This window comes from Coenobita brevimanus, chromosome 110 (assembly GCF_032717465.1).
Source record: "Coenobita brevimanus isolate Jiangsu-jjx chromosome 110, ASM3271746v2, whole genome shotgun sequence".
Lineage (NCBI taxonomy): Eukaryota > Metazoa > Arthropoda > Malacostraca > Decapoda > Coenobitidae > Coenobita > Coenobita brevimanus.
Window position 1 is genome coordinate 44,960,939 of NC_137063.1, and position 21,469 is coordinate 44,982,407.

Consider the following 21,469-nt stretch of genomic DNA (forward strand, 5'->3'; position numbering starts at 1 on the left):
ACAAATTCAACTTTCACCACAAAGTCTCCTTATACCTAGGGGTTTCCTTATCCAGCCAGACGACATCATGGACTTTTCCTCTAGATCCTGATTTTAAAAATTCGTGGTAATCATTAACATTTCCATGTACCCCATACTCAATAAGCACCTTCAATAACTCACCCCAGGTTTTATTTTGTCAACCCCCTACCCCCTACTCTTTTAATTTCCACAAACGGAAAAATATTAAACTGGGTGAGTGAATATAGACTGACAATTCTAAACTGTAACCAAAAAGCTAAAGGTGAAACGACATGCAGTAGAGGAACAAAGGAGCGTACAGTGGGACTGCAGGCCACCTCTCGACCGATTGAACCACCGCCACCATGGATAGACGATGAAATAATGATAGGAAATAATGAAAAGATAACTTAACATAAGAAAAAGAAATGAACAAGATAAAACAGAAAGACAATGAACATATGTGACAGAATAAAAGAAAAAAGTAAAAACATTAAAGTAAAATAACAAATCAAACAGAAATGAAAAGAGAGGGCAAATTATTAGTAAACTGAGATAAAAAGTGGAAACAGTCGATATATGATATAGAAGGGAAATTAAAAAATTGAAGACTATGGAAAGATTTATCAGAAACACCCAAATAATATTAAAGAAATATGGAGTAAAGAAGGGAAGAAAAATTATAAGGAAAGTATTGATATAAGATAGTACAAAATGAAGATTACCGATTTACAGAAAAGGTACAGGAGCATTTTGACATAATACAAACAGAAAGAAAAATTAAACCAATGATATGCCCAGAAATAAAAATAGGAAAAGTCAAACAACATATGATAAAGTTGAAAAATAAAAAAGCAGCAGGACCAGATAGTTTATCAGTAAAATATAAAGGGTGATAATACAGTATAGCTATATCTAAATGTTAAATAATTCTTTGGAATTAAAGTTACTGTACCTGCAAGTTAGTTCACAGCATCCAGTCATTTGCACTTGAACATCATATGGGATTGGCAATAAAAAAATTCCAGTGATAATATTTTTATTTTACTGATGGAAAAACTGGACTGAAATTTCATAAATCTAAACAAAGAACCAAGGCAAAATAAAACTCACAGTTAGCCAAAATACCAGTTTACTGTAACCCCTGTGTTTATGTGTGGTGAGTACAAGACATCCTAGCTGGTTATTTCCCGCACCCTAAAGAGGAAGGACCGAAAAAGGGAGAGTTTATTTTTTAATGCACAATAACCAATAGGAGAGTCTGTATACAGTAATATACAGAGTAGCCACTTGCTGCTTGTTGCTGTGAAGTTGGATTTGTGAAGCACTGGGATGGTCGTCACACAATAAATAAATAGTGAGATGCAGCAGGCAGCAAGCAGGGTGGCTGCTGCTGGAGTGTTTGTACAGTGTGGCTGTGACCTCGGGCTGGCAGGGCAGGGCAGGGCAGGGCAGGGTGCATCCTTCCCAGCCACCACTTAGGACGGGGCAGGGCGGGGCAGGGCAGGGCAGGGCACCTTGTCCCTTCCAGCCCCATTCCTTGGGTGGGCAGCCAGGTGCCCCTAACACTCTCCCAGCACACTAGACTCTAGAATCTAAGCACTAGAGGTTCTCCAGCAGCTGCCTCCTCTTAACATCTAAAACAGAAGCTGTGTCTTTCTGTACAACTTGATGTCCTCAGTCAGACGAGCCTACAGTCGGCCACATCAGCACACCGGCAAAACCCTTTCATTCAACTAACGACAACATACTGTGGGGCAAGACAAGTGACCCCCATAGACAAGTTGCTGAATGAGTTGGCTGACTTTAGGGGCGTCCAATAGTGGACATAAAATATAATGAAGAGGACGCGGTCACAGGCAGGAAACAAGATAGGGCAGGATGGTGGCCTCGCGCTCTAACCTATTTGTACTCTAGCACGGCTGGAATGGGCAAAGGACGCACCACGGCGTTATATTTTGTGAGAGGGAGAGTCTGAGGCCATTTGAAGAGTCGTGGGACACTCACATTATACACCGGATTTTCTGACCCACCACTTGAGCATAACACAGAGTTCCAGTCCATCACATTCTTTATCATTCCAGATGTATAGGGTCCGCATCTTAGTCTAGCTCATTTCTTCCTTCTATATGACAGTTTAAGTCCTCACTTAAAGTACACATTTCTCACTTTAATTCAGTATCCTCCACTAATCTGATTCAGTTCCACAATATACAATTTTTTTCCACAAGTTAAGTCCAATTATCAATGAAGATAACATCCACAGCCTAGTTAAACTTTCACCAAATTAGTCCATTTTGTTTTCCAGGTAATATTTATAACTGCAGCTACAAATAAGCCACTTCATAGTTTGGTCCAGTTCCCTCCACTGGTACTCAAAAGCCCGGCCTGAGTAGCGTGAGCCAGCCGGGCACTCCTCTCACAAAAACTCCAGAAAGCGATGCATATCCGAGGCGACAACACTCACTAAGACCCTCCCTCTGCCTGGCCTGGTGACCATCTACACTCCCATTTCCTCATGTATTTTTTGTACCACCATTCTATTTTCCTTTGCAGGCAGGTCTAACTTTGCACCAGGAATTTACTTAGTGTGAGGCCTGGCACTAGCCTGACCGCGAGTAAGAGACGCAAGGTTAGTAATAATTTTTTTTAACTGGCACGATAATATTATTTCAATTATGTGTTTGCTGGGAGAAGCTAAACAAAAAATAAATTAAACTATAAAAAAAATTATAGGCTACTAAAACTTAATATGTATATATAAAAACTAATGACAAAATGATGGAGATGATGACATGATATCAAGGGTAGATATTTGCTCTTGAATCTTGTCGGTAATGAAAGCATGAGAATGACAACTTGTTTTCTCTATAATAAAGATTTTAGTATATAACAGCAGTGTAATAATATAATTAAATATCTTTTAAGTATACAATATCTTCAATTTACAAAGATAAGGATGTACTCTCAAGGGGTGTTTACACAACTCCTTAAAAAATAAACTGTATATAATCATCAACCTTGGACTAACTTTTATCTCTGTTAGGGACTCGGGTCAACACAGGAGTCCTAACGACCAACTTCGCTAGCTTGTAAGGCAACAAGAATCATTTAATTAATCTACAGTGGGGCTTCAGCAGGGGCAAGTTTAAGAGAAACGCTGCACTGTTTTCTGAACAGATATAAGGCAGAAAGAGAGAGGAGAGGTAGGAGAGAGGGAGGGAGGAAGGGAGCGAAGGGCTGGCATCACGACCACACACCTCCTCCCTAGAAAAGTTCCTTTAGACAGAGTATGGGTTTACTTTTATTTTTTTATTATTTTTTTTTATAAGTTAGACTCTGTAAAACTCACAACACATCTATAAATGGTAATCTTAATTCATAGTTATTCTGAAAGAGTCTGTTTTGCTCCTCTCTAACAAGCAACACTAACAAACAGGTGACAAGGTGATACAAGCACAGATGGCTCTTCAGGGGAAAAAACAACGTGGAGGAGGAGAGCAGAGTCACAGAAGCAGTCGTCAGCCCCCTGCCCTTATCTTCTTAACCACACAATCTGCAAACACAAAGAGATAAGGATAAGAGAGGAGATAAACAGCAGGTGGGTCAGAGAGATTTTTAACCCCTTTACTGATTTTATTCTGGCTACTGAACTGATGATCTTATTTAGTTTGGGGGACAATCCTGAGAAAAAGGACATTAATGAAGGTTGCATCTAACTTACCCAATTTAAAGTCTCCCCAAGCTGAATAAAATAATCTGCAAACAGTAGAAATAAAATAAAAAGTACATCATCAGACTCTTCACTGCACCTAGTCCTCACTTAACCCTTTCACAACAATGATGTATCAGTTTAGCTAATTCTTGCAATCTCCAGATGACTATACCAACTTAGGAATGACATCTCATATTGAATGGACTAATGAAGGTCATTACCAACCCTGTAGTTTGAAAGGTTTCCCCGAGGCAGAATAAAATCATCTTGTGGTACCAAGGATGAACCACAAATGAGATGATCGGGTTCAAGGGGATAAGTCATGGAAGTGTGCAAGCAAATGTTACCTTAAATGAAGAGCTGTAAGTGAGACAAGCTTCTGTTTCATGACTAAGGAGTTTATTTTTAAAAAATAGTAGTTTCTGATATCAAAACAACTTAACAATACATCATAAACAGTCTTAAGTCAAGAATGCATGTCACTTCATCAGCAACTGAACCATGAGACAACTAAGTGAAACAACTTAAAATGAGAACAACCCATATGAATTTTTTTAGATGCTTGCTACTGCCACTTCATCTCTGTGGATATCCACAGTACTTTTTGGTTTAGCCCCTTAAATGCTGCACTGTTTTTTTTTTTTTTTTTTTTTTTTACCAGATCTTCAGCTTAGTGGAAAGCTTTTGCAGTGAATGAATGAAATGAATGAATAAATGAAGAGATGCTTGAGGAATGAAAAGAACAACTGTATTTTGGAAACAAGAGTGCAAAAACTTACTGTTCTCGTGGGACTGAACACAGTACATACAAAATTTGGGGCTATGAATGAGTAGACATGCTTGAGGAATAGGAATGTTAAGATTTCATGTACTTGGTGATGAGAATTGAGAAAAACTACTGCATTTAGTTATAAAAAGAATACCTACTACTGTATCTGGTGATATGAACGAGAACTACCGAATTTAGTAACAGAAAGAAAACTACTATACAGTACTGTATTTAGTGATATGAATAAGGCGAACTAATGTACTTTGCAATAAAATTAAGAACTATCACTCTCTTTGGTGATGAGATGAATTAACGTATTTCGTGATAAGAGAGGGAAAAAGTAATGCATCAGATGATAAGAATGCAATGTGCTGATTTCTGGCAATAAGACTGAAAATAGTACAGTATCTGATAATGGGCATGAGAAGAGCTACTGTAATTGGTGAATAAAAATGTTAAAGTAATAGGAGATAAGAGTACGAGCTACTGTATTTTCAAGACAGTCTAAAAATGTATACAGTTTGGGATGGAAATAAAAGAAAAGACATATGGTGGGATAAATGGATGAAGATGTTACACTGGACTCAATGTATAGACATATGACAAAACTAAATGAAACAAATAGGTAGTGTCTCTCTTTGCAATAGTAAAACATTAATTTTCTGTGACAAAACTTAGAGAAAAGGTCACAGAAGCAGAGTTTTCATTCTCTTCACTCTTTCTTACTCTAATTCAAATACAGTACATTAACACAAACACAAAATATAGTCAATGCTATGAAATCTCAAAACAAGTACAGTACAGTACATCACCACCATCATCAGTACAGTACTGTAAATACTCTTAATTTCATCCATCCATCCATCCATCATCCAATCCTACATTGCCCCATGAGAAGCATAGGAGCCCATGGCTAGACAAGTTGGTCCTGACATTTAAGATGAGAGTGACCAGCCTCACTCATCCCTGCGTGGCATTACGTGAGCAATCAACCCCAACCATCCCTTGGATATGAACCTTCACCGGCTCAATCCAACTGGAGCACTGTAATTACCCACTAAACCACCAGGCACCAACATTTGGTTATATGGTTACCACCCAGCGTAGTAAATCTTAAGCTACTATAAATTCATATATATATACATTTTTATTTTACTCTGGCTACCACCAAACAATATTATTCATGTTAAGAAGGACCCAAGTATTAGTGAGGTTTAATGAAGGCTACATCTAGCGATTACACTCTGAAACATTTCATGCAATCTGAATAAAATCATTTGGTGATAGCAAAAATGAAATAAAACTGATTTCATCCTACTAAATAGGTTAATAAAAAAAATCAGTACCTGTTACAACCATGACCCAAATAAGTAACAAGAGCATCATCATTATTGTCATCATCATCATCATCATCATGACTTTCCCTCCTATGGATGAGGTAAGGGAATACTTAAATAATTTTGCTCTTGCTTACCCAGCTTAGGCACCTCAGGAATCAACGTTGAAGATTTCCTTGTGGAGATCCGAGAATTGGAGGTGTGGCGCTGCTCGCTTGAATTTGCACAGTGCATCCTGGTGCAACACACTCAGCTCCCTGCAACACACACGACATGATTAGGTAAGGTTACAGTGGGCACTGTAACTGAGAGTTTGTCCACCTAAACTTGGCCTTCAAAACAATGGTCACCTTCCTTCCCTGTACTATTCTACTTTCTTCCTTCACTGAACATTTCTCTTTCACCACTGCACCAAGGGAACTTCCCTTATCAATTCAAGTATCTTTCTATTCACTGGGGCATCACACTGACAACTGCCTTCTCAAAAATGATCACTTGAAATCTGACCTAATTTTCTTCCAAAATACTGTATACAGCACTACATACAAGCATCCACAAAATTCTGTAATAAGTCTGAAAAACTACAATTCACAATTACTAAGTAACATAGCATTATCTACATACATCAGATATATGATACTCCATCCTTCACCATTCATAACCCTCCCAACTCATTTTTCCACAAGTTGAATTTAAACTTCTCTCATAACCCCATCAATATATATACTGTACTGAACAACCTTGAGGACACCACAGAGGTACTAAATATAAAAATATATTTACCTGAGGGCAGGCATCTTAGCAAGGAGGAAGGCGTAGACAGTGACATCACCCTTGACTGGGAACCTGTGGGTCTTGTCCAGTTCCAGGCAAAGTGATCGGCCAACAGCCTCATGCAGCTTCCCGATCTCGTCCATTCCACGCAAGCCTGGCCGGTCTGTTGGTCAGAGAAAATTGGGACAAAATAAGTGACCCAGGACAAATGGCTACAGCTGACAAAGAAGGCAAAAGTTGTCTGACAGAGTGGACAGGTGTGGGTGGGTAATAGATATGGTTTGGTTATGCTAACTGGCTCAGCATTTACAGGTAGCAGAGAAAGGATAATTTATAGGAACACTGTTGGGTCCAACCAGATGCTGAACGAAGGCAACAGAAGGAAAGGAAATCAACTGAGTGAATTCCGATACATAATCTGAGATATGGTCATAAGTGAACAACAAAAACAAATATCAAGCTTAACCATTCATTTCAGTGCAAGACTTTTATACTAACTATAATGAAAAAAGATTAAAGAAATTCTTACTAATTTTAGACTTTTCTATACTTTTTTGTCTGTGAGACTGCACAATGAAATAATGGAATAAAATATGAACAGAAATCTGATTTATTTTATTGAGAAAACTGCCGCAGCTCGAATACTGGGAGATTATTGATATTACAGTTCCTGAAAAAGTTGGCCAGTAATCACATCAAACCACACATTACTAAACACACAGGCAAGCTTCCTAAGTCTAAAGTCCCCTACATATTGGTAACCATAGTAATCAGTGAAAACAACTGTTGCAAAAATAATTTAAAATCTAAGCTAAGTTTAAATGAATATAACAAGAGTAACAAAGTACATCCTCCATGCCATAGTGTATTAGTAAAGTGCCTGAGAGCACTAAAATAAATTAATAATAACAATAATATTAATCCTACTTTGACCCTGTCAATCTGATGATGTACTTTTCATTTTATTCTTGCTACCTCCAAATTATTTAGTTTGCTGGGGAGAGATTTTCTAAATTGTTGGTGTTAAATATAGTCTTCACTAGCCCCTTTAATTCTAAAAGTCTGTCGTAAGCTGAATAAAATCATCAGGAGGTTGAGGGGGGGAGGGGAATTATCAGATTGAAAGGGTTAAAATCATTCAACACAAACAAGGAATGTGTTAAAGCTGGAGACGGTAACAGGGACAAGAAAGCAATGTGACTTGCCACTTGGCACACTGAAACTGTCAAAAGCAATCAAATACAGTAAATCATATCTGAATTAAAAACAATGCATGGTGAAAATCTAGAATACTGTATTTCATTCTAATCACCAAAGCCAGACAGTGTGAGGGCTGAGAGGGACAGGAAAGAGATGGCATGAAGAGGAGGTTAGCAGTAAGCACTAAATTATGGAGTCACCACAGAACTATTAAGAGCAACTCAAATTACCTGGGAGTATGATAATATACAAGATCTGTTTGTATCCTCATAATAGAAATGCAGACACCAGCATCTAATAAATACTTCTACCGCAGCACAGATATTTCCCATTATTTTAGCAAGATTGTCTATATTTACTAATTTTTTACACTATAAATGTCACCTATTTAATTCCCTGGTGGCACTACAGCATAAGCTTATTCCACACTGCTGCATTTAGGGCTCCTAGGTTGTGGTGACTCCCTGTTGATGTCAGCAGCCCGGCAGGTCAACATACATACGTTCACAGCTGTTGTGGCCACAGCTAGCATGTTATCTAGGCTCAAAAGTTCTGAGCTGCACCGCACTACAGTATGTGCTCAGTGCTAGATTCAGTACATCACATTCGTAAATAATACTTACATACTGAAACTGTGTTTATGACTATGATATGGCAGTAAGCCCAGTTTCAGTATTTGCATATGAGTAATCATGGCACTGTGAAACAAGATATTCAGTATACTGTACTATACTTAAATCTCAACGATAGATATAAATTTTTTGTTTTCCCCTTATCACAGAGTACTGTAATGAGCTCTACAAATTGATAACACGGAAAGCTCATCATATAAAAGTGCTGGTTGGATATTCAATGGGCTGAGTGTCATAAAATGTGATGAACAATATGATAATAATAACAAAACTCAAGTTAACCATAGTTCTTGACTTGAATTATAAATGAAGCATATTTTAATACTGAACAGAAACCCTGAGAACAAAATTGAAATATGAACTTTGCTATGAGCTCAGTTCCCAGCTAAGCAAATGGCCAAGTCTAGAGCGAGTGAAGCAGGTGAGTGGGGAGGTGAAAGAGAGGGAAGACAAAATCAAAGACACCATACATCAAATACAATCCTCAGAGTCACTGTGTCTTACATGATGCATTGGGCAGTATATGATATTCAGCTGTAGCTCATGTGTCCATATTAATTCTTTTTGAGTATACACAGTACATATATAATTAGGAAGATCTAAATATATCTAATCATATCTGTCCTATGTAATACTTAAAAAAGAAATATACAGTAGTCCAGAGAGCAGCTGAAGTTGACAGTATGCTCTAAATTCAAACTCACATATATTGGTAATCAGGCTGACTTACCAAACTGAGACTATAATAAAGCTTCTAGTATAGTACAGTACAATACACTTTTTTTAATAAATTCTAATCTCATTCCAAAAATTACTGAAACTACTGAACAATAAAGTGCACTGAAATAATAATCCATCCATCATCCAATCCTATGTTGCCCCACGAGGAGTGTAGGAGCCTGGGGCAAGGCAAGTTGGTCCTGACATTTAAGATGAGAGTGACCAGCCTCACTCATCTCTGAGTGGCATTACATGAGCAATAAACCCCAACCACCCCTTGATATATACCTGCACAGGCTCAATCCGATTGAAGTACTGTATCTTAATTACCCACTAAACCACCAGGCGCCATAATTTGGTTATATGGTTACCACCCAGCATAATTTCCACTGAGGTGGTTTGGCCATGTGGAGAGGATGGAGGGTGAAAGACTGACGAAGAGAGTGTATGTGAGTGAGGTGGAGGGGGGAAGAGGGAGGGGGAGGCCGAGGATGGGGTGGAGAGGTATTTGAGAGAGGGGGGTGTGAGTTGGGAGCAGGGCAGTGAAATGGCGGGGGACAGGGCGACTTGGAGGCAATTTGTTTGTGGCCACCCCAAACGGGATTGAGGCATCTGGCAATAGATAGATAGATAGATAGATAGTAATTTCCAATTAAAAAAAAAAAAAAAACTCCTATTATCATATGAAGCACATTGTGTACCCTGAATGGTCTCAAAGTCTCAAAAATAGAAAATCCAAGGTGACATGATGCAAATACAGGCCTTGACTTACTTTTGGAAACTCATTGCACTTTACTTATAGCTAATACTGCACAGTCATCAATGGCACTACCCTATACTGGATCCAAGATAATTTAACTTTCTCTAATGATGACATGGCAGTCCTCCTGATAATATGCAGACAGTCCTTACCAAAATATCACAGTCCTTTCTCTATAAATGGTACTGTAAACTGGGAGAAACTGTCCCATCAACCTTACTGGTAGCAAAGGAAACGAAACAAGCAATTTATCTGTTATTTACTGTGGACTTAGGAGCAAACCTAACTTCATTATGGTGCTTTTAAGTAGCAACAGAATGAGGTAACAGGTTATTTATCTGTGCCTTAGTGTGGACTTAACCCCTTCACTCTGATGATGTGCTTTTTCTTTTATTTTTTCTACTTCCAGACAACTTTGTTAAGTTCTGGAAAGACCAGTCGTAGTGATGGGGACAGAAATGCCTCAATTAACCCCTCCACAATCAGCTGTCTCTCCCTACCCTGAATAAAACTGTCTGTTGCTTAGCACAAATAAAACGTAAAATATGTCACCATATTGAAGGGGTTAGTTATAATCATGAAAGATCGATACATGCAATCAAGATCAATGGTCACTAAATGTAAACATAATTACATATGTCACAACAGAGTTTTATAATAAGGACTTACTGTACTGGTGAGATAATAAAAAGGGAGCATACTGTCACCCCAGCTGCACTCACACTGAAGAAGTCTGAGCCAGGACAGCAAAACAAGTGCGTCATGTGCCAGGTGGTTAATAAAAATAGAGCAAAAGGAAAAAAAAATGAAACTTAAACAAACAGACAGCAAGTGCCAAGGCAACAGCAGCTTGGTCAAACAAAGCTCTTCTGACCAGCTGCTCACTTGAATTTTTGGTCATGCACAAACTCAATGGTTAAATTTAGAGTAAAATGTGACAAATTGTTAGGAGAGTGTTAATAATTAAACCATAACTACAAGTTCAACAGCCCTATTGTGATATTTTGCATATTGGTTAAAAGTCTGAAACTTAAAAATGTAAATGCTAGATCTATGTGAGTATATACATAGCATGACTTGAGTTTCTCTTCTCATGACATACTACAGTCTTTGAAAAACTGGAGAAAGATACACCGATGTGGGACTTAGTGTGTATTGATGTTTCACCTCCTGGCAAATACACACTAAGTCCCACATCGGTGTTTCTTTCTCCAGTTTGTCAAGGAAAAGTGAATCAATCTTTGAGAAGTTATGAAAACTGTTCGTGTTTTATGACTTTCAGATTTTTTATTGCTTTAATTCTGGAAGGGACCAAAATTTTGACCTACAGTAGAATGAAAAATATCCCTGAGCAAAGTTAACACACATTAAACAAAGAAAGAATTATGTACTGAATTAACTGACAGTACCAGGACAAAAATGTACTGCTGTCTAAATCCAATGAACTCATCACTTTTTGAAGTTTGAGAGACTTTCACAGCAGGCAACTCAAAAGGTGGCTGACAAATTCCATGGTGTAAGCAACTGGCCAGGAAGGAAACACACGACACACGTCAATTAAGAGTTAGCGCAAAGGACAAACTGCTTCATCATCTCAAGCGGCAGCAACAGTGTTCCTCAAGATCGCATTTTCTTAATAAACCCGCACACTCTCCCGAAATACTCCACTCAAGCTTGAAGTTTACATTCATTTTTTTATTTACTTCTTGTAAGGCATAGTGAATTACGTCGTCTGGGAGGGGGGATAATGAGAAATGGCTACATGCACAGGCAAAATTTGTTACATAAGATAACTTATGATTATCTTAATATATTGGTTCACTTTTTCACTTAAATACTGTAACTCTCACTGTTGAAAAAGCTTCATTAATCTGTGTAAGAATTTAACTCTCAAACTGTTGAAAAAGCTTCATTATTCTGTGTAAGAATTGAACAAAATAATCTAGTACATTAGTCTATATGTATGAACAACAACTGCAGAACTATATACTGTACATCATATCTTATAATGAGGGAAAATCTTTATTGAAATGAGGCTTCAATCTTAGTCCACGGGTTCTGCTTAGCTTGTGTAGCGTGAGTGTTGCGGGGAAGTGTGCGCGCTGGGTTGTACTTACAGTAATGGTGCCTTTGTTGTTGTTTAAGAGAAGTAGAGAGTAGAGGCGTTCAGTTGGACCTCCGCGTATGAGCCTTACCCGAGGTGTAACTCTGACTGCCGCCATCCCTGCTGCCACCCTCACCAACACACACTTGCAATGATGCTTATAATGGCTGTGTAGGTATTGATGGTGTGTTCTAATGCTGAGAGGGTTGTGTGGTGTTGTCACAGTGTACAAGTAGTCTGACTAAACTGTGGATAATGGTACTGTAAACTGTACTGTCACAAATTTATTGCAGAGGGATTTAAAACCTACCATGACATAAAAGAACATTTCAGATTGATAATATAATACTATATAAAAAAAAAAAAAGTTTCTACTGTATAATACATGAACTATATACAGTATGTTACAAATGGCAAGTGATATGTGAATGGTTTTGCCTGCTGTGCAAAAGTACAAATAATACATAAAATACATATTATTATTGCATGAAACCATCTACAGAACAACTGTATATGTGATCTGATGTTTAAACAAAATTATCTTACTGACAGTATGGCAATATCACTTCCATTTGTCTGTATGCAATAATCTGTTTTAGTGATCTGCAACAAGAAATGTAAGTTCTATATTATATGTAAAATTTACAAGTGAATGGGTGTACTGTATATCTGTGTGTGTGTGTGTGTGTGTGTGTGTGTGTGTGTGTGTGTGTGTGTGTGAGATCATAGTGTACACATATGGATAAAAGTGTGGCGACAGTGGCAGCAGGCTGCGATGGAGCCTCGTTAAACAAAGAATTTCAGCGCGCCAAAAGTCACACTGGGGGTAAAGCAACACACTGGGTGGCGGAACTGAGTGCCAAGACAACCCCCGTCATCCAACCATCCAGGCCGCGACCATCCGCACTACCGTATCTTACATCACCAATGGCACAATGCTTCTTACCTGCCTGTAGAAGCACCAGGGCCGAATACAAGCCTAACTCTGTGTCTGTCAACTTAAGTTCAGCGATAGTTTTGGCAAATTCAAACACGTTGTTAACAAGTTTCATTTCAACGGTCTCTGTGGTGAGGAAGGCCTCCATGGGCAGAAGGGTATCGCCATACACCACACAGTTCTGCGCCACGTCATAGTAGCGCGTCATCCGCAGCACTGCCAGCTCGAAGCTTCCTGTGGGGGGATGACAAAGCTAGTAGCTGACCATTTTCAGACAATTCAGAAAAAATCAATTAATTATACTGTAGTAAGTTAAATTTGATGCAGCTGTCAGTTTGGGGCTTTACATAGTACCATTGGTAAGGTTGACATGGTAGCTTTTGTAAGAATACAGTATACTACACTGAAACATGAAAGAAAAAAGTGCAAGAAGGATATAAAAATGCTGTGTACAATTATGCACAGGGAAACAAGAGGTAGCTGTTTTATTATATTCCTGTACAAGCTGATCTGAGAGAGAAAAAAATCCTATTGATCTGGTATTTCCTTTCATTCAACCACCTACAGTACCTGTTATCTATTAAAAAAAATAAACATAAAAAATAAAAAAAATAACTGCTCACCTTTACGATGCATTTCTCTTCAATAGTTCATCTACAGATACACAAAGGTATCTCTTTTACTATGACATGTTTTATAAACTTATTCTTGCTAGCTCCAGACATTTTAATTTAGCCTCTGAGAGACACAGAGGTCAGTAAGTTAACAAAGACTACATATTAGTCCTCTAGTTCTAAAAGTAACATATCTTCAAAGTTGAATAAAACTCTGGAGATAAGAAAATAAAGTGAAAAAGGCACCACACGACTGAAGGGCTAATCACTGCCATCTACCCTACCACTCTTCCTTGCTGTTTTGTTTCCAACACCATGCATATTAAAGTTAAAAATGTGCCCAGAGAAAGTAATTCCCTTCTATCACAAATACCCATCAATGTATTTCTATTTTCATTTAGTCTTGGCACTTCAAAAGAAAGCATATAGTGAGTGGATGGGAAGCAGAGGCATGGAGAAGGATGAGTGATGAAAGAGAATTATATGCATAGAGGAAGAAAGAGGTGAAAAGATTATAAAGAGAGAGCAAGATGGGAGTGGATGAGGAATTTGGAAAGAATTTGAGTGTAAAGTGGGGGGAATGCAAGAAAATGTTCTGGAAGGAAGTAAAGAGAGTTAGGGTGATAAAGAAGTTGGTAGGGGAGTGAAAGATAAAAATGGTAGACTGATAGTGATGGGAAAAAAAAGTGAGCAATGGAATGAACACTTTAAGGAAGTGTTAAACGTACAGAGTAAGAGTGATGCGAGTGTGGGTGGCTGGGGAGTGGCTTGGAGAAGAGGGGAGATGAGAGGGGCAATGAGATTCGTGGTGAAAGCAATGAAGAGCGTCAAGGTGGGGAGGACCCCAGGAATTGATGGAGTGTGTGACAGGATGATGAAGCATGGGGGAGGGATGGTGATGGAGTAGATGCTGAAGATGGGCAGATTGGCCTGGGAGGAGGGTGGAGTCCTGAAGGATTAGAGGTCGGGTGTAATTGTTCCTCTGTGCAGGGGAGGGGGAAGGGAAGTGTGTGGTAATCATGGGGGCACTTGTCTTCTTGGCGTGATGGGAAGGGTATGTGGTGGGATACTATCGGAAGAGTTAGGGAAATACGAGGGGAGTTAGTTGGAGAGGTGCAGGGAGGTTTTGGGAAGGGGGGAGGTTGTGTAGATCATATGTTCATCCTTGGGTCTTTGGTGCAAGGGTTTCTGGAGAAGGGAGGGAGGTTGTGTGCAGCCTTCGTGGATTTGAAGATAACATGTGACGGAGGGGATGGACAGGCAATGTGGAAAATACTGAGAGTGTGTGGGGTGGGCTGGAAGTTGTTGAATGTTGTGGGGAGTGTGTTTGGGGGTGCTGGGGCTGTGGTGCATGTGGATAGTGGATTGAGTGAATTTTTCTGTCTGAATGTTGGACTGACGAAGGGATGTGTCGTGTCTCCATGCTTGTTTGGTCTGTGTATGGATGGGGTTATGGGAGAGATGCAGGGTGGGGCAGTGGATGTTGTAGTAGCCCTAGTGGGAGGAGGCAGTGTTTGAAGGCTTCCTGTACTGCTGTTTGCAGATAGTACTGTGCTGTTGGGTGAAGGCAAACGGGGACACCGGGGCTTGGTGCGTGAGTTTGGGGGAATGTGTGGCGGGCTGAATCTGGGGAAGAATGGAGTTGTGGTCTTCATGGGAAGTGAAGTCACTGAAAGTATTGTGGGGCTGGATGGTGAGAAGTGGAAAATATGAGAGCAATTAACCCGTACCCTCCAGACATCGTACGTCGTATGACAGTACAGTACATGGTAGCTGCTGTGGACCCACCATCGTACACCGTACAATTTGCAATTGCAAGGCACACTGCGTGCACATTTTTCAAAATTTCGCAGGTGATTCGTGGCAGGAAGACGCGTAAGACCTTCCTCTAGTGTGTGTTAGTGGAAACAGCAGTATCAGCTCGTCAAGTGTGCCAGAAATCGGCGATTTATGGATGGTACCATTATGAACCTAAGTTATTTTCACCCATTTTTTTATATATATATACCATAATATTGTTGCTGTATATGTACTTTTGTAGCAAATACATGTAAATATATGTATTTAGGTTGGTTATGATTAGTTACCCTCCTCCTTCCCACTGTAGAAAATGGAACAGCTGTACTGGCTTGGCCACAGAACACCTGGCTGAGGTGAGGGGGGACCACCTTAGGAGCACTTAGAGGTGACAGGAGCAACTTTCTTGGTGATTTTCATTAGTTTCTCATCAAAAGGGAATGGTTAAGCAAAGAAAAAAAAAAAAAGAAAAATAACCGGGTTTTCAGGGTGTGGGGGGGTCAGAAAAAACCGGGAGGGTATGGGTTAAGTGCGTGGGTAATGTGATAAGTAAGGATGGAAGTTTGAAGGAGAAGTGTTTGAAAGGGTACAACAAGGAAGAAAGGTTGCTGGTTCTTTGAAAGCAGTGATAAGAAATATGGAAGTGAGCATGAAAGTAAAAAAAAAGTCACTGCATTATGGTAGTGTGATACCATCCCTAACGTATGGAGATGAAGCTTGGACCTTGTTGGAAGGACACAAGCCAAGAGTGAGAGCAGTGGAAGTGTGTTATTTGAGAGGAGCATGTGGAGTTGCATGGAGGGACAGACTGACAAATGAGGAAGTGAAAGAGCATTGTGGTTTGGATGTGCATGTGAGAGAGCATTGGGAGAGATACACTGGGTTGGTTTGGCCATGTGGAGAAGATGGAGAGTGACAGACTAATAAGAAGAATGTATGTGAGTGAGGTGGAGGGGGGGAGAAGGTGGGGGAGGCTGAGAATGAGATGGAGGGATAGAGTGGAGAGGTATATGAGAGAGAGGGATGTGAGCTGGGAGGACGGCAGTGAATTGACGGGGGACAGGGTGACATGGAGGCGATTTGTTTGTGACCATCACTTACAGGATTAAGGCATTTGGCAACAGACTGTTAGATAGACAGCCTTCAAAACCACCTAGGATTCCTTCTACATTCTTACCATCAACTTTGGTATTAAGATCTCATAAAAAAAATTGCACTTTCACATGAGCTAAAGCTATCTAAAAATATTTCAAAATCTCTTAAAAATTTCACCACTCTCACTTCCTTATCATCAGTTGTGGCATATACAGTACAAACTATAATATTAAAATATGATTTACAAAACCCTCCACTTTCCAAAATACAGTATTTTTTCATGTAATACTGGGTGTTGAGAGGATATTTACTACAGTATTACAAAGTAAAGGCTTTTCATTGTAGTTACTGTTAACTGTACTGGAGGGTATTTATTAGATGATTTTCTCACAGTTGTCCTTATGATTCCATATTCAGAAAGTCTCAATTTTTCCAAAGTCTATGGACCAAAGAATTCCATATTTGAGGAGTACTGTACATACTGCATCAGTTTAACCAAAAGTACTCGATATTATCCTCTAACATTTTTTTATTTTCCCTTACTTCAATACATATTCCTTTTATTATTTAATCTTTTTCATCTCTTGCATACACATCCATCCCATAAACACACTGCCTCCAATCAGTACCTTTCCAATTCAGTTCACCCAGTTCACATATATTCACTTCTGCATCTTCAGTCACCTTCAGAATTTGTCTCTCTCACAACACCATTAACTTCCCATCTATTTTTATTAAAAATCCAGATGCAATTGCTCTTCTGTTCCTTGGTTGTCACTTCTGAGTCTGTCCATGAGGATTATACACAGGTTATGCTCATTTCAACCTCATCATTATCCATATTTAACACACTCTTACTGCTACTACTCATCTGGAGGAAACGCTTGCAACGCACAGCTGTGTGCCAGTTTAAATGCCTGTGTTAATGGCTTATAATACTTAATAACAAACAAGATGTTTTTGAATATATTATGCTCACTGTTACTACAGCAATAGAATCATTGTTGCATAAGCTTTTACAGTACACAGTACGATACAATGAAGATGCATACATCTTATTTTTACACAAAAAACAGGCTGTACAGTATACAGAATTGAAAATATACATTTAATACACATAACCTCAACAATGTATGAATGAAAAAAAAAATGTTCCTATTTATTTCAAAAATTCTGGGGTAAGAAAATGTACTGCTGCTAGGCAAACAAGTACAGGATAAACCTATACAGTAAAAAGAAAAAGCTGTGCTTCATGTAGGAATGATCAAGTTATATGCAAAATACTGGAATAGAGGGAACTGTGGGAGGGATAGCTAACAGTGTATGATAACTGCCACCCTACTATAGGACACATGAGAACAGATAAAGATGCATAAATGAGAAAAAGAAACACACCTGCTTTCAAAAGGACTATCTGGTCATCCTGAGAGAACTTTCTGAAGCCTGGAACTGCCTTGGCGAACTCGATGATCTGCTGGATCACCAACGTCAGCTTCTGGGCACAGTCAAACCACAGTTCCTCATGGGCCTGCAAGGGACAGGTGCTTGTTTAACCCTTCCATCCAATTACATATTTCTTAGTTTATTTTTATTGCTATCAGACAATTACATTCAACAAAGGATAGGCCTCTTGTATACAGTATAAGGGGTCTGGCAAGGTCATAACTAATCCCTTAAAAAAAAAAAAAAAAAAAAAAAAAAAAAAATCCTAAATTGAATAAAATCATCAAGAGATTGCAAATATAAAAATGAAAAAGACATCCCAAGGTTCAATGTGTTAACTCTTAGACTGCAGTGGCTTTTTACGAGCTGAATAAAATTATGTCGTAGGCTGGAGGGAAATACAAAGTTCTTTTAATTCCTGGTCAAAATGTTAACCATGAATGTTATTAACAATTTTGATGCAAGACCTATCTCCTGAGAAAAGTAAAATAACCTGCAATCTCCTCCCCCCCCAGCAATAATAAAACAAAATAAAAAAGTGGGTTACTGCATTTACTGCCAAAAGGTTACCCCATACTCTACACGTGGTATATCTGGGTATTTCAATCAAGCCAACACCAGATTTTCTTTACATAAGAGAATTCCTAACAGTCAAAGGTTTTAACCCCTTCACTCCAGTGATGTATTTTCTAGTCACATTCATGTTATATACCAATTACAGTGCTTTATTCAGCTTTGAAGAGACTTTACAAACTAGAAGGAGTCAGATTTAGCCATAATGAATCACTTCACTACTAAAAATCTCTATAAAGTTTAATAAAATCATCAAGGTGGTAGCAAGAACACAAAATAAAAATACACCATCAGTAGGAAATGAGTTAAAAACTATCTCAATAAATTTCTTTTTGCTACTGGTACACCTATCAGTTATATTTAGGCAAACACATTACAAAATGTATGTTTCCATGCATGTACGTATTTATTAAGTTCATGTGAAATACTGTACCAGAAGCTGACAATAAATACAACAGTAACTATAAACAGGCATAATCATTACAAAGGCCCATCAACATCGATCCATCCATCCATCATCTAATCCTGCGTTGCCCCATCAGGCGTGTAGAAGCCCGGGGATGGGCAAGTTGATCCTGACATTTAAGATGAGAGTAACCAGCTTCACTCATCCATGAGTGGCATTACGTGAGCAATAAACCCCAACCACTCCTTGGATAGAAATTTGTACAGGCTCAATCTGACTGGAGTGCCTTAACTGCCCACTAAACCACCAGGCACCATAATTTGGTTATATGGTTACCACCCAGTGTAATAAATGGTTTCCTGGTGTACAGGAAACTATTTGGCTTGTCACTCAGTGTACAGTCACCCATAGGCAGAAAGAAAAGGAAAGAATGAAGGAAAGAAAGACAGAAGAGGAAGTGCAAAGTCAACCACAGACAGAATGAAGGAAATAAAGAATCATTACTGTAATCTTTAAGTAACATATACCTATTTCTTAATCTAGGTTCTTTACAGAGACACACACAGAATTCATCTATACAGTACTGTGTTCTCCAATACTAGCACAAATTTACAAGCAAGAGGCCAACTTAACCACTGTATAGCAACATAAATTTTTTACTACTTTATCAGCGCAATGCACAAAAAAATACGAAGAAACCAAATAACTTAACTATACCTTAAAACAAGCAACTCACCATATTTTTGTAGTACGTGATTTTGGAGATGTCGAGAGACTGCCTCCGCATGACGTCTGCTATGTGCTCACTGGTATAGAGGCAGGTGCGGTTGTGGGCATCGGCTACCCATCGTGCCAGGATTTCTGCAAGCTGGGTTGGGTCTGGGTAGAGAAGAATGATGAGCGTTACCTAGCATACAATATACTGTAAATAGTATCCATAAAAATGATGCCATGATCCCCTTTAAGGAATCTCCATACCATACTGAAGATGGCCATGGTACGGCTGAGGGTTCATATAGACTGGAAGCTAAATCAAGTGCCAAAACCAACTAATTATTTTCCAACACTTGATGTAAGCTGTTGGGAAACCTTCTCTACTCTATACTGTATGTCAATCTCCTTCAGAACACAGCACAGAAAATATGCACTAATAATTCACTTGTTACACGCTTCCTCTCTCACATTCCGATGCATTATTTCCCCCTTTACCCCCTTATACATTTAAAGACTGAGTAAAGCAATGCCTTTCTAATGCAGATAGGGATAATGTAATGATCTTACCAAAATGCTTCTAAAAATGGATATGAGAGATGCATAACATTACTGTATACAGTACTTACTCATTGTTTTTTCTCAGGTTGGGTATTCAACATGTAACACACAATACAGTATACAGCATAAATACAAGGAACGACTATAAATAATAAAAACTGACAAACAACAATGCAGGAATAATGAAAAGTAAATATTATTTGGCAAACATTATCTATCCCAACATTACCAAATCACTTTATAAGCCAACATTAATTAGGAAAATTTCAAAGACACAGGAGCTGACAACAAATTAGAGAAGCTACTGTTCTTTATTTGACAATGAAGTACTGTACTGCACTCTGTTTACCAGGGCATCATTTATAACAAGAAGAACAGTACCATATAGTTTAGAAGCATTTTCTGGACACTGAATCTGAATAAAAATCAGCATTTCTATCTCAAGACCTACTACTTTTGGGGAGCAACATAATGTGTCAGTTTTATTTTACTGTGTAATTAACTAACAAAAAGTATCTGATTCAAGATTCTAAACTAAATACAACAGTTAGTCTTGCAAAAATCCTTTACTACAGACAGTCTCAGAATACAGTGTTAGCAAATTCAACTTATTTAAGGTAATCTACCTATATACCTAGGCTGCTTCCCCCATGGAAAGGGAGGTAGCTGAGACAGGACGACACACTCCCCATTTACTCATCCATTCAAACACATTCATTCGCATCTTAGCCCCAAAGGGGAGAAGGGACAGATCCTCACCCCATCACACCGCACAAGGGTCAACTGCGCAGTGCATTCAGTGACATCCGCAGCAGGGCCCGACAGCAGAGCTGGTTTACCCCTGACACATCATAACAGACCCATCCCCTTACCCGCACCTGACCTGATTAGCTGATCAGACCAAATGCGAGAGAATATCCTCTCTGGACTGCGTCATCATTTATTCATTCACAATTTCTCTCCATTTATTTCTGTCACGCACAGCCACTCTTCCTTGCTCAACAGACATCCCTCTCGCATCCAGCGCTCTCTTCACACTGTCCATCCATCCTATTCGTGGTCTCCCTCTCAGCCTTACACCTCTGACATCAGATCTACTTATCTTTTTCATCAATCGCTCATTATCCATTCTCTCCATATGCCCAAACCATCGCAACACCCTCTGCTCAACTCTATTAGCCATCTCCCGAACAACTCCAGTTCTCCTTTGCACTTCATCATTTCCCACTCGATCCATACTTGTCACTCCACACATACTCCTCAGACACCTCATCTCCATTACGCTCAAACTTTTCCTCTCTGCTACGCCCATATTCCATGT

General features: G+C 39.0%; 1 protein-coding gene across 1 annotated transcript in view; it reads right to left on the reverse strand.

The window, feature by feature from the left end:
• Positions 1–1,098: 1,098 nt before the first annotated feature.
• The window catches only part of Hr3 (nuclear hormone receptor 3 ROR-beta), a 142,496-nt gene continuing 122,125 nt past the window's right edge, over positions 1,099–21,469 (reverse strand). The window contains exons 6-11 of the mRNA XM_080286192.1: positions 19,613–19,755; positions 17,850–17,982; positions 12,958–13,182; positions 6,605–6,758; positions 5,959–6,078; positions 1,099–3,556 (exon numbers count right to left, since the gene is read on the reverse strand). Of these exons, the coding sequence (XP_080142318.1) occupies positions 5,973–6,078; positions 6,605–6,758; positions 12,958–13,182; positions 17,850–17,982; positions 19,613–19,755 (761 nt within the window). The 3' untranslated portion in view covers positions 1,099–3,556; positions 5,959–5,972. The remainder of the gene's footprint in view (positions 3,557–5,958; positions 6,079–6,604; positions 6,759–12,957; positions 13,183–17,849; positions 17,983–19,612; positions 19,756–21,469) is intronic.